We start from the raw sequence: 14,323 nt of genomic DNA, 5'->3' as shown, positions 1-14,323 counted from the left end.
TCCTTTTTGTGTTTTTATTCTTGTATTAATTTCTTTACAAATTTCTGTGGGTTATCCTACCTTAACTTGTTAAAGCTTTACACTTCAGGACAAAATACCTTAGTCTTTTTATGTTACAGGATGTCAAGCATCTCTGTGGGCCTATATTTGCTTTTGTCATCCACCCACGGATGTATTGATTTGTGTATGGTAATTGTAGTGTCAACCTAGCTTGATTCAGCAAAGCTCTGAAAAAGAAGGCAAGTTCTTGAGCTTTCCAAGTAGATAGGTGGGTTCCTAGTGCGTGAGGAATATCGTATTTCATGAAAAGGCATCTTCATTCTGTTGAGCGTTTTCAGGAGGGTTGAATTATTAATGTTAGTAATTCTTTGGAATTTGACATCACTGGATAACTGGTGTTACATATCCGTTACATTGGCTTTTTTAATTTTAAAAGCTTTACAGTGAATACTATCTATAGAAATATCCTTGAGGAATAATTTTTGTATCTGTTTTTTGATTTTCAACCTTAAAACTTTGTTTTTCAAGGATCGGGATTCACAAAAAATGCAGTGGATAGATCGTTTTATAGAAGAGCTTCGTACAAATGACAAATGGGTTATTCCTGCACTGAAACAAATTAGAGAAATATGTAGTTTATTTGGGGAAGCACCACAGAACTTAAGGTAAGTTTGTCTATTATTAGGTATTGTAATACTCCACATGAATGTCTATTTGAGCAGTGGTAACAGTAAATGAGTTATTTTGAAAACATGTATTATATATACATATTTCTTACTCTACTTTATCCATAAATTCATAACTCCTTGCCTTGTAACAGCTAGAAGAAAAATCTGATATCATTATTTTCTGAATGTTATTAGGAATGATTTGTGGTCAATTATCAGTCTAATTTACTAAATCATCTGAAAGTATAGTAGACCAATAACAAGAGCTTATCATTCTTTAAAAAGTGATACCATTAATTTTCTGAATTGTTTACAATGAACCAAAATCAACAGTCAAGATGTTAAATTGCTTTTTTGAGGATGAATTCAGATGCATTTTCTTTCTTAAATTGCAGTCAGACACAGCGTAGTCCACATGTATTTTACCGACATGATCTGATAAATCAACTTCAGCACAATCATGCACTAGTTACTTTAGTAGCAGAAAATCTATCTTCCTATATGGAAACCATGCGGCAATATGGAAAAGGTAAGGCTGCCATTTGAATTTACTCAAGATGATTTCCAAAAGTATGTGTAAAATAATGTATGTTTAGTGTAGTTTATTGAATTTAAACCTACTGTAATGTACTTGCAAGTTACTGTATATAGTAAGTGAATGTAGTCTGCATTGATTTCAATTACTGTTTGTCTTCTGCATTTACTTTTTATTATTTTCGTAGCCTTTTAGCATCCCACCATTGCACCCCATAGGACTGTGTATTAAAGGGGGGGGGGGGGGGGGGTAGGGGGGTGAATACTCTTCCAGTCCACCTCTTCCAGCATTGGAACGTTCCCTAGGTTTGAATTAGTTTGTCGTTAGCTTAGAAACCCTAGTAGGATACATCCGCAGTAATAGTTGTTTAAATGTCCATATCCCCAAGAATAGTTTTCTTTAGTAGCACACTCAGCACACTGAAAAGCACCCAAACTTTAGCCGATCTGGTAAATGTTTCTCGAAAGCCAGGGCCAGCTCAGATTTTCGGCAGCATGGCTAATGTGGGGTAGTCCCGTGACAAAGCTGTGCTCTATTAGACGATCTGAATTTTGATTATTCACCTCCCCGTATAACTTCGCAGTCCCAGATTCGGCCTCTGCTTCCGGTTCCTAATGGGTTGTTTTGGGGTTTTTTGCTTTTTGGTCCAGGGGAAATTTCAGCCAAGATGAGAACTTCTGAAAGAGAGAGAACAAAGCTCTCTGCATAGTCTTTTACTTGTGGCTTAAAGTTTTTGTCAATGATCCACAGATGAATTGTATTTATTTCCTTTGCTAAAAACCAAAACACACAAGATGATGGATGGAATGTTGCACAATGGCAAAACATTCACCCCCAGTCACAGATCTGGGTTTAATCCATCGTTATTTTGCTCACCAAGCCACCCCAGTTCAGACATGGCATATGCAAATCAGTCTTGACCCTGTGCCTCATGGGAACAATCCAGCCCGAACTGCCAAGCCATGTCTTCCCTGGACCGGAATCAATCATCCTAGGACCGGTTTCTGGCTATCAGCCGTCTTCAGCCAGGATAGCTTTAATCCAATGGCTTTGTGAGCACGGGACCCACGTCTTTGCCAAAAACCCAAGGCATTAAAATCTGGAATATGTAAATCTTTCCTATCCAATAGTCTGCATGACTGGGGTTGGCGCCTAGCATTTATATCTGCAAGATCAAACAGAAGTGGTGCCTCCTTAAACCTACCTTTCCTTCAAAGACGCAGATCACTTCACTTGACGTGACATTTGGCCATCCTTTTAGTATTCATGGCAGATATCCTGTTACATTTCCTTCTAAAACAGTCTTCACCAGTAGGTTTGTTCGTCAAGCCATCCAATCCTCAGAAGTTGTCATTCACAATCTCTCCAATAAAGGCCACTTCTTTGTCCATGGTGACCTTGTTGTCAACATCCTTGTCAACTGTAAATTCCTCATCAAGTCTTGTTGATATTTACAAGCTTTTTATCAGCTGTAAATTACTCATTATTGACTGGTGCTTTCTTAATGCCAACCGTTTTCTCCTGCAGCATCTGTGGCACTGTTCGCGGGTGGGACCTTTGATTTTGGGAATATCTTCCTTCCAACATCACTAGTGGTGCCAGCAAGCTTTGCATAGCACCCTTACCCTCCAAAGATTTGCAGATGCTGCAAATGTTGTTAAATCATTTAAGTCCTTACAGCCAATGAGAAAGAATATTTGCTCAAGACCGATGGCTTAGAACCAGCCTCAATGGCAGTCTTCTCTCTAGCGAACCAACTGCCACTGCAACCTCTAGCTCCTACTCTTCTTCACATCAATGAAATGCACCAGCATCTCCACCACTGCAGCTACAAAATTCACCAGTTGTATTGTATGTGACTGATATCATATCATTGATCTAGCCATAAATGGCAATTCCCTGGAAGCTATCTGTAATCTGAGATCCTAGGACAGTACGATAATTCTGATGTGGGATTTTAATTGTGCATTATGTAAACCGGTTGATCTCAGAACATGTTGACTCCACAATGATGTGGGGAAGTTTAATTAACATTTTTCTTATACAAAGGTGGGGGAACTTTTTAATTAATTATTGTTCCGGTATGACCTGGGATTTGTGAATGATCTTGTACCCATTCCCAAGACTATGTCCACGACTTTTAACAATAAAGGTCTTGCTTCCGCCATTGACTTTGTTAGCCGCATATACCCTCACACCGAGGTTGCTTTCCTTTAAGATGGGGGATATTTCATTGAGTGATCACTATCCTCTCCATTTATATCCGTTATATTTACCCGCCCAATGTTTGAAGGAGAAGAAGAAACCAACTAATCAGGTGATAGGTAGCTTAGATCTGAAAAAAATTAATGGTTATTTCCTGCGATAGTCCAAAGTGGACCAACAGGCACTGACAAAACAGCTCATGTCGATATGTAAACCCACCTTTGATATTTGCCTGAGCGAGCTCTCCTCATTGGACGACATAGTGCACTAATTCCTCGAGATAACTAACGAGGTCAGGAGCCTATTAAGTGTGCAAAGTCGTGACAAGCCTAAAAGTTGTGAGTTGGTTTAATAGTGCTTGCACTAAAGCACACTCTAAATTAAGAGCCGAGTTGCATAGGCAACTTAGATCGCCTGGTGGGGTAAGGCAGGCAAGAGCAGATTATAAGAGGGTAATCTGAAAGAAACAGGTTAGTGTTAGATTCCTTACCTTAGAATATCCCCAGGCGTCAGACTGGATCCGGAAAGTTTTGCGTAGCAGTACCACTGCGCGCAGGTAGGCGTTGTCCGCGGTTCCGCGTCTGTCATCAGCGTCGTTTGCGCCGGGATGACGTCGCCGGAGTACTTAGATGACGCCCTCGCGCGCTGACGTCAAATATTCTTTTTTCCGCGCCAGCAAGCGCAGATCCGGAAAAAGCAGTATTTCTAAGTCACTTTTTGACTAACTTTTTCAATCCTTTTTGGGTCCTTTTTCGAGTCGGTAGACTCTTGATGCCGGTAGGGATGCCCGGGTTCAAGCCCTGTGCTGACTGTAACCACCTGATGTTTGTTACCGACCCCCACCGTCGGTGCTTGTATTGCCTTGGGGCCAACCATGATAAGTTGTGCCCCGACTGCCGGGCCTTGATGTCGAAGGCTAGGCGGGAGCGGTCCCGTAAGCGCCTCGAGCTCCGACAGTAGGCCCGCGCCGTTAACGGTCCAGGTCGCGGGGCCACAGTCATCGCAGCTCGGCGAGTGGACACCATTCGTTGGGCTCCAAGTCCTCAGGTAAGAGGCACAAGAAGTCGAAGAAACGACATCGTTCTTCTGACTCCCCCCGACGCTCCCAACGATGCGGCCAGGGGTTCGGGCGACACCGCCCACGCGGCTCCACCGGAGCCACAGGCGACGCTACCAGCTCCATACACGCCGGTCCCTGGGCTGAACGCGACGCCGGAGGAGATCGATGCCTTCCTCATGGCCATGAAGTCGCTCTCTCCTCTGTCGGGTCCCGCTGTGGTGCCTTCGAGCCCTGCAGCCCTACTGGGAGCCCAAGGGGGCCGGGTGCTTTGAATCCGGTGCCGTCGGGTGCTTTGGCCTTGGCGCCGTCGACGTCTTCGGTCCCGAAGCCGCAGGACCCCATCGGATCCGGGTCGCCACTGGTTGACCTTACAACCCCTCTGCCGGCGCCAACCCCTAGGGTGTCGCCCCCAACACCGTCCCCGGTCCCTCCCTCAGTCCGGATGTGGCGTCGGACCGGCGTCGCTAGACGCCGCATTCAACGCAGAGAGAAGAGCAATTCTTCTATTATCCAGCCCCATCCTTTGCACCTGACTATCAGGAGATGGGAGACTAACAGCATTGGGAGGGGTCTGAGGACCCTCTGGCACGAGAATGCCAGTCATATCAGGGCTGGGCAGTGGATCTAGGGGAGGCCAGTGGATTGGACACTTCGCCTGACACTGGCTTTGTCTCCCTCCTACCATGGCTACGGAGTAGGGGGCTGCTTACAGTGGGGTGCTGACGAGGGCAGCCAAGGCCTTGGCTCTTGAGCTCCCCGTCGCGGCCGTGAGGACTAACCTCCTCACCGAGGTCCTTAAACTGCAGGCAAGCTCTCCGGAGCCTCTACTGCCGTTTAATGAGGCCCTTACTGACGTTCTGTTGGGCACTTGGTCCAGGCCCGCTACAGGTCCCCCTGTAGATCGGAGCGTGGCCAGGCGCCACCGCCCGGCCCTTGTTGACCCTAGCTTCCTGTCCACCCTCCCCACCCCCAAGAGCCTGGTTATCCAGGCCTCTAACTCCCAGACTGCATTCCCGACTGCTCCACCTCATCGGAAATCCAAAAGGTATGAGCAGTTCGGTAAGAAGCTGTTCTCCTCACTTAGTTTGGGGTTGCGGTCGGTCAACACTGCTTGCCTTTTGGGCCGTTATACTCACTCTTTGTGTGACACAGTCGCGGACGTGCTGCCAGATTGCCTGGAGGAGGCCTGGGTCAAACTCGCTCAAGCCCTTGCGGAAGGGCGTGATGCAGCACGGTACTCTATCCGATGTGGGCTGGATACCACGGACTCGCTGGGCAGGGCGATTTTCACGACGGTGGGGGTTCGCCGCCACACATGGCTGAGGTCCGCCAACTTCTCAGCTGATGTCCAGAATTCCCTTATGGCCATGCTGTTTGATGGCCGTTGCCTCTTTGGCGACAAGGCAGACAGTGCACTCAAGCGTTTCAAGGACTCCAAGGCTACTGCCAAGTCCTTGGGCCTGTCGGGCCAGCGCCAGCAAACTTCTGCATTTCGCTCCTTTCTTGGCCATGGAAGGGGGGCCCCTCACGTCCTGCCAGCCACGGGCCGCAGACTAACATCCAGCACGGTGGCGGACTTGGTAACCGCGGTGCCAGGAGACAGAGGCGAGGCCAGTCCACATTCACCCTGCAGCATCCGCCTCAAAGCCTTCCTAGTCCGAGCTTTCAGGCCCATTAGACGCCAGTGGGGGGCAGGGTTCGCCATCACCTCCTCCACTGGCGCTCCACCACATCGGACAGGTGGATGCTGCAAATCGTCAGAAGGGGCTACTCCCTCCCCTTCAAGGCGACCCCTCCAGCCATGCCACCGCAGTACCCCCGCGTGTCGAGGAATCGCTTATGCAAGAGGAAGTTACGGCCCGCTTGGCCCAGGGGGCCATCGAGTGCTTTCCTGGGCCAGAAGTAGGGTGTGGTTGTTACTCGTACTACTTTCTGGTTCCCAAGAAGGGCAAAGGGGGCCTACACCCTATCTTGGACCTGCTGAATGTCAACGGCTTCCTCCGGAAGGAGAAGTTCAAGATGCTGACTTTGGCTCAGATCTTAGCTGCCCTAGCCCCAGAAGACTGGATGGTAGCGCTGGACTTGCAGGACGCCTATTTCCACATCCCCGTCCTGCCGGCCCAGCGGCGTTACCTCCGGTTCACGGTAGGCTGCGAGCACTTTCAGTTTACCGTGCTCCCTTTCGGCCTTACCAACACCCCTCTGGTGTTCACGAAGGTGATGGGGGTGGTCGCAGCTTATCTGCGCAGATCAGGGTTTTGTCTTCCCCTATCTCGATGACTGGTTGTTAAAGGCGGGCTCGCCCCAGACAGTCGTCGGCCACCTCCAGACTACGGCCGACCTCCTGCACCTGCTGGGGTTCTCCATCAATGTGCCGAAGTCACACCTGTGTCCCTCTCAGAAGCTCCTCTTCATTGGAGCGGTTCTGGATTCGGCGCAGTTTCGGGTCTATCCTCCCGAACAGCCGGTTCGGGATATTCTGGCTCTGATTCCGATCTTTCAGCCTTTATCCCGAGTCTCGGTCAAGTTGACGCTGCGGCTCCTGGGGCTGATGGCCTCCTGCATCCTTCTGGTACATCACGCCAGATGGCGGCTGCGGGCTCTACAGTGGGACTTAAAGTTTCAGTGGGCCCAGCATCAGGCCAATCTGACCGACCACGTCCGGATCTCGGAGGGCACTGCGAGACAGTTGCAGTGGTGGCTCACGGACCGCGATTAGGTCAGCAGCAGATCCCTCTTCCTTACCCCAACCAGAGCACGTAGTAGTGATGGGTGCGCCCCTCCTGGGATGGGGGGGCCACATGGGAGAGGCGGAGATCAGAGGCCTCTGGTCTCCGGCGGAGTCCCGGCTCCATATCAACCTTCTGGAGATGTGGGCGATCCGACTTGCACTGAAGGCATTCCTTCACTCTGTCCGGGGGGGGGGTGTAGTGCAGGTGTTCACATACAACACCACCGCCATGTGGTACTGCAACAAACAGGGTGGGGTCGTGGACCCTTTGCCAGGAGGCTCTGTGCCTCTGGCAGTGGCTGGAAAACCAGGGCGTCACTCTGGTGGTTCAACACCTGGCAGGTTCCCTGAATGCCAGGGCGGACGAACTCAGCCGCCGGTGCATGATGGATCACGAATGGCGTCTGAACTCGGACGTGGCACAAGATCTTTCAGCAGTGGGGAGAGCCTTGTTTAGATATTTTCGCCACCGAAGAGAACTCCCAATGTCATCAGTTCTGCACGTTGAAATTTCCAAGGCGGCACTCGCTCGGAGACGCTTTTCGTCGCGAGTGGAGCTGCGGTCTGTTGTATGCCTTTCCGCCTATACCACTTCTGCCCAGAGTGCAGAAGATCAGTCGCGACCGGGCCCAAGTCATCCTTGTGGCTCCGGACTGGGCACGAAGATACTGGTATCCCGAGCTACTCAGCATGTCAGTCGATCCCCCGATTCGTCTGCCTCTTCAGGAGGACCTTCTGTCGCAGCAGCAGGGGACGGTCCACCACCCGAACCTGTCCAGCCTCCACCTACATGCGTGGAGATTGAGCGGCGACAGTTGAGGCCATTTGACTTGCCTCCTGAAGTCGGTGATGTGATTCTGGCAGCCAGGCGTCCCTCCACAAAATTGGTATACGCCTGCAGGTGGAACAAATTTGTGGCACGGTGCACATCAAAGGCGGTGGAACCCCTTTCTGCCCCCCTTTCAGAGGTTCTCCACTTTCTTCTTTCTCTTTCCCAGCACGGCTCTGCTCTGGGCACTATCAAAGGCTCCCTCCCTGCCATCAAAGCCGTCTTAAGGCTTCCTGATCAGCCTTCTCTTTTCAAGTCCCCTGTTGTAAATAGATTCTTGATGGGCATCACTCACATGTTTCCTCCTGTTCCTTTTGTGATGCCTCAGTGGGACTTGAACCTTGTTCTGACTTATTTGATGTGCGCTCCTTTCAAGCAATTTCAAAATTATCCTCTTTGTCTTCTATCTCTTAAGACTGCATTCCTGTTTGCCATCACCTCTGCCAGGAGAGTGAGTGAGCTCCAGGCTCTATCTTCACAACCTCCTTTCCTCTCTGTCCATCGGACTAAGTTGTCTTGAGAACGCGTCCCTCTTTCCTGCCCAAAGTAGTCACAGCCTTCCACATCGGGCAGTCCATCACCTTGCCCACCTTTTTTCCGCCTCCGCATCCCTCGAAAGAGGAAGAGAGGCTCCACCGTCTGGACCCACAACGTGCACTCTCATTCTATTGGGACCGCACACGCCAGTTCTGGGTGAACGACCAGCTCTTTGTTGGTTACGTGGGCGCTAAGAAAGGGCAGGCGGTGCACAAACGGACCATTTCTCAATGGGTTGCTTTGTGCATCAAGGCTGGTTATTCACTTGCTAAAAAGGAGCCTCCTGTGGGGCTGCGTGCCCATTCCACTCGGGCCACGGCGGCTACTACTGCCCTGGGGCGGGGCGTCCCCCTTGCAGGACATCTGTCAGACAGCTACGTGGACCTCGCTGCACATGTTCGCAAGACACTACTGTGAGAAGTTGGCCTGATCTATAATGTTCACTATTCTAGAGAGCACTTTGTATCAGTCCAAACAACCCTTATGGTGATTGGTTGTAAGTCAACCTTATAGACCAGCTATCCTAGTAGCGTGGATACGAGCAGTCTTCGGGCTAAACTCTAGAGGGCGTGTTAAGCCAGCTGTTATACCATCACATATACCCCTTGAACACCAAGTGAAAGGACACCACACAAGTGTTATGAAAATAAACAGTGTATTTATTTAGATCACAACAGCCCTGTACTCTTTATGAGGACAGGGTACTAAGCACACAACAAAACTCTTACGAAAATACTTTAAGTTGCACAATTTACACAAATGCCCGAGGGGCACGAAAAACCATATACTATGGAAGTGGAATGCGAAATTACTAGCAGGTAAGTACTGGACTAATAGGCTTTGGAATCGCTAGGACTACGTTACTGAACCTTCAGATTACTAGTAGGAGGCCTAGGGGACTCGGGTGCAGAGTGTGCACTCTCACGCGGGAGGCGGGACAAAGTCTATGGGAGCTAGTAAAAGCAAAGTTAGTGTTCTCGGGCGAACCCGATAAGGTAGGTTGAAAACAACAGTGGATCTGGACCCTTGGATAGTGAGGCTATGCTGGGGCACCGAAATGCCGAAGTTACCTAGCCCAGGGGCTGCAGCTGCATAGGTCTGAAAAGACGTCGGGAATCCTCGTTGTCGAACCAGGAGCCAGAAGAAAGAAGTTGCTGGCAGGCGACCAGTGAAGATAGTTCGAAGTGATCCAAGCCTGGATCGAAGATGGATGACACCTGAAAGCAGAGGGGACCAAGTTCGTGACCACTAGCCAGTGATCAGATGGCACCAGGAGGGCACCGGATGGTAGTCACCTCGACCAGGTGAGTGGGCGACGCTGGGCTCTGCAGTCTCAAGGACCAGGAGGCGTTGTCGCGACCAGGATGGAGGTGCGAGCTGTCCCACGATGGTTGATGCTGTCGACGTCGCTGGACCCAGGATTGGGGCAACAAGTCTTGGCAAATTCAAGCCCACGCGGTGGACTCAAAATGGCGTCTGGAGTGGACCAGGAGGGTCCGGGGTGCTCCTCTTTTGGAAGGGAGCAAGGGCCAGTCTGGAGCAACCAGACCAGCGGTGGTGATGTCGTCGGTCGTCGTCGGTCGTCGTCGGGAAGGCCACAAGCCAGCGGGCTAGTAGCCAGACAACGCGGTGAGCAGCAAAAAGCAGAAGGGCCAACACGCAGATCGTGGAGATGCTGGGGGGCTGGACTTCGGTGCTGGAGCTGCTCAGGGTCGGGGCTTCTCGGACCCCAAAGCACTCACCAGAGGATCCCTCGGCGGTCGTGCTGGATAGAAGTCATGCAGTTCTGATGATGGCCGGTCCCTCGAGGTCTCGTCGCACCTACGATTCTCAGCTTAGCTGTAGAGGTAGGTAGAGGTCAGAGGTGCCAGGGAAGCTGGGTCTCGTCGAGCTGTGCAGTCGGATTCCGGAGGAAGGACGTGCAGCAAACCGCAGAGTTCTTAGATGGGGCCTGCGGATGCAGGGTGACTACTCCTTAGCCACAAGGGAGAAATCTTGAGAAGAGTCGAGAGTTCCTTTCGTGGAAAGTAGTTTCTTGATTCAAAGATGATCTAATTTGAAAGGGTCCCTGTTCCTGCCTTTATCCTAAAGAAAGGGGTGGGTACGCGACTAGGTCCTGCACTAGGGGTGGGACCAGGAAGGGGGGTGGTTACACCCCTCTCCCATGCCGGACTTTCCCCAGGCCAGGGGCTGGTGTGCCCCTGGTACTGGTTCTAGCCGGCAGATGCGTAGTGAGCACCGGGGTGCCACTTGCAGTCACCTTCCTGAAAAGCCCTGCCTACCCAGGATACACAAAACCCTGTCTGGGATGGTGCTAGCACCGCCCCTGACAGTTCCCCTCGCTGGAAGGACTCCCAGCTGCAGGGGGTCAGACTCGTGTCTGTGGTGGCAGCATCCATTTTGTGATGCTGAGGCTCGAGTTAACTTTAACCGGGGTTCACAGTTACATACATGTCGTGTTCCTCTAGAACGGTGGAATGCTAACCCCGTCGCCAGAATTGGCGAGGGGTTAGTATTCCAATTCGTATGACACCTTACTCGACATGTTTTGATAAAGCGATACCAAAGATAGCATTTAACCGCGAGGATTATAATGCACTTAAGAGTATATGGTATGCGTTATCATGGAACAGCTATTAGGACTTGGTTCCGCAAGCTGCAAACGGGCTCAGCTCATGCCAGAGCACCATCTCACACGATTCCAAGCACTCTGCCTTCAGGATTGTCAAGGCCTGCCATAGGAGTGACTGATAGGAATCTGTGTGTCCATTTTTAGGGTTAGATATAGGTATACTATATCTAAAGCAAAGGGTGATTACACCACCTTGCCCCAGCTGTCGTGCAGCCAGTTGTCAGATTTAGATGGCCAGCCAGGGGTGGCATAATACATGCTTCAGCCCCTGGTAGGCCCTGGGTACACCTATGCCCTGAGTTACAGGGTCGGATAAAGTGGCCCAGTACCAATTGGAAGTGTACCTAAGGTACATGGAATCCATTTTAGAGAGAGAGCAGTAGGCCTGGGGTCCTGATTGGCAGGGTCCCAGGCCAACTAAGTCGGAAAACCAGCAAAACACCAGGCAAAAAGTTGGGGGCAACCATAGTCAGGTATCCACCTTCCTACAGTGGTTACACCCCCTTTCCTTTGTGCAGTTTTGCGCCAGAGCTGGGGCTGGAGTGCCCCAGCAACCGGTTTGAACTGGGGTGTGTATGGAGCACCTAGAGTGCTCCAGGCAGTGTCTGATTCTATTCAGCCCTCACTGTCCCAATACACATCCTCCTGTCTGGGGTGGTGCTCGTAGCTCCCCAAGCAGGAAACCTATTGTCCAAACCTCCGTGACTGGAAGGACTCCCAGCAGCAGGAGGTCAAACTTGTGTGATGCTGGGGCTCTAGTTTACTTTAACCGGTGTGAGAAGTTGGCCTGATATATGATGCTCACTAGTTCTTGTGATCACCTTGTATCAGTTCAAACAACCCTTATGGTGATTGGTTGTAAGTCAACCTTATAGACCAGCTATCCTAATGGTAGCATGGACAGAGCAGTCTTAGGCTAAACTCTGAATGACATGTGAAGCCAGCTGTTTTACCACATATAACCCCTTGAATACCAGATGAAAGGACACCACACAGGTTGTTATGAAAATAAACAATATATTTATTACTAACAAACACCTCTGAACTCTTTATGAGATCAGAGGGCTAAGCACATAACAATACTCTTCAAAAAAATACAGTAAGTCGCACAAATTACAATGGTGCCCTAGGGGCACGCAAACCATATACTAAGTAAATGGTATAAGTAGAACAATAGAAGAAATGAGGATGCCCAGAGGCTGTAGAATCGCTGGGGCTACACTACCCTTGTGAGAAGTTGGCCCGATATGCAACGTTCGCTATTCTAGCGACCGCTATGTATCGTTCCAACGACCCTTATGGTGTTTGGTTGTAAGTCAACCTATAGACCAGCTATCCTAGTAGCGTGGATACGAGCAGTCTAAGGCTAAAGACTCGAGAGGGCGCGTTAAGCCAGCTGTTTACCACACATGTACCCCTTGAACACCCAGTGAAAGGACACCACACAAGTGTTATGAAAATAAACAGTATATTTATTAAGAATCACAACAGCCCTGTACTCTTTATGAGGACAGGGTACTAAGCACAAACCAAATCTCTTAGGAAAATACTTCAAGTGCACAATTAAAACAAGTGTCCGAGGACACGGAAAGATTAAGGTCTCGGGCGGACCCGATAAAGCAAGTCGGAAGCGAGGGACTCAGGACCCTAGAGTAAGGAGGCTATGCAGGCACCGAAATGCCGAGTTACCTAGCCACGAGGGCTGCGGCTGCACAAGTCTTACAGGCGTCGGGGTCTTCGCTGACGAGCCAGGAGCCGGAAGAAAAGGAGTTGCTGGCCGGCGATCAGTGCTGAATAGTTCGTAGAGATCCAAGCCTGGATCGGAGATTGATGAAACCTGAAAGCAGAGGGGACCAAGTTCGTACTACTAGCCAGTAGTCAGAGGGTACCAGGAAGGCACCGGTTGGCCGTCACCTCGACCAGGTGAGTGGGCGACGCTAGGCTCTGCAGTCTCACGGACCAGGAGGCGTTGTCGGCGACCACGGCGGAGGTGCGAGCTGTCCCACGAAGGATGATGCTGTCGGCGTCGCTGGGCCCAGGATGGGGCAACAAGCCTTGGCAGATCTCAGGGCCACGTGGTGGGCCTAAGATGGCGTCTTGAGTGGACCAGGAGGGTCCGGGGTGCTTCTCGCAAAGATGGAAGCAAGGGCCAGTCTGGAGCAACCAGACCAGCAGTGATGATTCTCGGATGTCGTCACAGAAGGGCACAAGCCAGCGGCTAGTGACCAGACAACGTGCTGAGCAGCGAGCAGAAGGGCCCCACGCAGATCGTGGAGATGCTGGGAGACTGCACTTCGGTGCTGGAGCGGCTCAGGGTTGGGGCTTCTCGGACCCCAGAGCACTCACCAGAGAGTTACCTCGATGGTCGTGCTGGCGTTAAGAGCGTGCAGGTTCTGATGATGGCCGGTCCCTCGAGGTCTCGTCGCACCCACAGATCACAGCTGAGCTGATGACGTGGGTAGAGGTCAGAGGTGCCAGGGAAGCCGGTTCTCGTCGAGCTGGGCCGTCGGATTCCTTGAGGAAGGACTTACAGCAAACCGCAGAGTTCTTAGTTGGTGCCCGCTGATGCAGGGTGACTACTCCTTAGTCACAAGGGAGAAATCTTGAGAAGAGTCTTGAATGTCCTTTCGTAGAAAGTAGTTCTTGAATCAAAGATGATCTAATTTGGAAGGGTCCCCGCTCCGGTCTTTATTCTAAAGAAAGGGGTGGGTACATGACTAGGTCCTGCCCTAAGGGTGGGACCAGGAAGGGGGGTAGTTACGCCCCTCTCCCCTGCCGGACTTTCCCCAGGCCAGGGCTGTCGCCCCTGGAACTGGTTCTAACCGGCAGATGCGTAGTGAGCACCGGGGTGCCACTCCGCAGTCACCTTCTCGCCAAAGCCCTACCTACCCAGAATACACAAACCCTGTCTGGGACGGTGCGAACACCGCCCTCGACAGGAAACCCTTTGTCCAAGTGCTCCTCGCTGGAAGGACTCCCAGCAGCAGGAGGTCAGACTCGTGTCTGTGGTGGCAGCATCCATTTTGTGGAGCTGAGGCTTCAGTTAACTTTAACCGGGGTTCACAGTTACGTACATGTCGTGTCCCTCTAGAAGGGGGGGATGCTAACCTCATCGCCAGAATTGGT

At 50.9% G+C, this 14,323-nt stretch overlaps 1 protein-coding gene across 4 annotated transcripts in view; it reads left to right on the top strand.

Annotated features, from left to right (window-relative positions):
- The window catches only part of USP9X (ubiquitin specific peptidase 9 X-linked), a 1,749,911-nt gene that overhangs the window by 541,558 nt on the left and 1,194,030 nt on the right, over window positions 1-14,323 (top strand). For all 4 annotated transcript variants that reach the window (XM_086934127.1, XM_086934125.1, XM_086934124.1 and 1 more), the window contains 2 exons: window positions 529-665; window positions 1,064-1,197. In XM_086934127.1, the coding sequence (XP_086790253.1) occupies window positions 529-665; window positions 1,064-1,197 (271 nt within the window). The remainder of the gene's footprint in view (window positions 1-528; window positions 666-1,063; window positions 1,198-14,323) is intronic.

Source organism: Lissotriton vulgaris, chromosome 8, assembly GCF_964263255.1.
Source record: "Lissotriton vulgaris chromosome 8, aLisVul1.2, whole genome shotgun sequence".
NCBI classification, from domain to species: Eukaryota; Metazoa; Chordata; class Amphibia; order Caudata; family Salamandridae; genus Lissotriton; species Lissotriton vulgaris.
The sequence above is the reverse complement of the archived record's forward strand: the minus strand, read 5'-3'. Positions and strand labels throughout refer to the sequence as shown.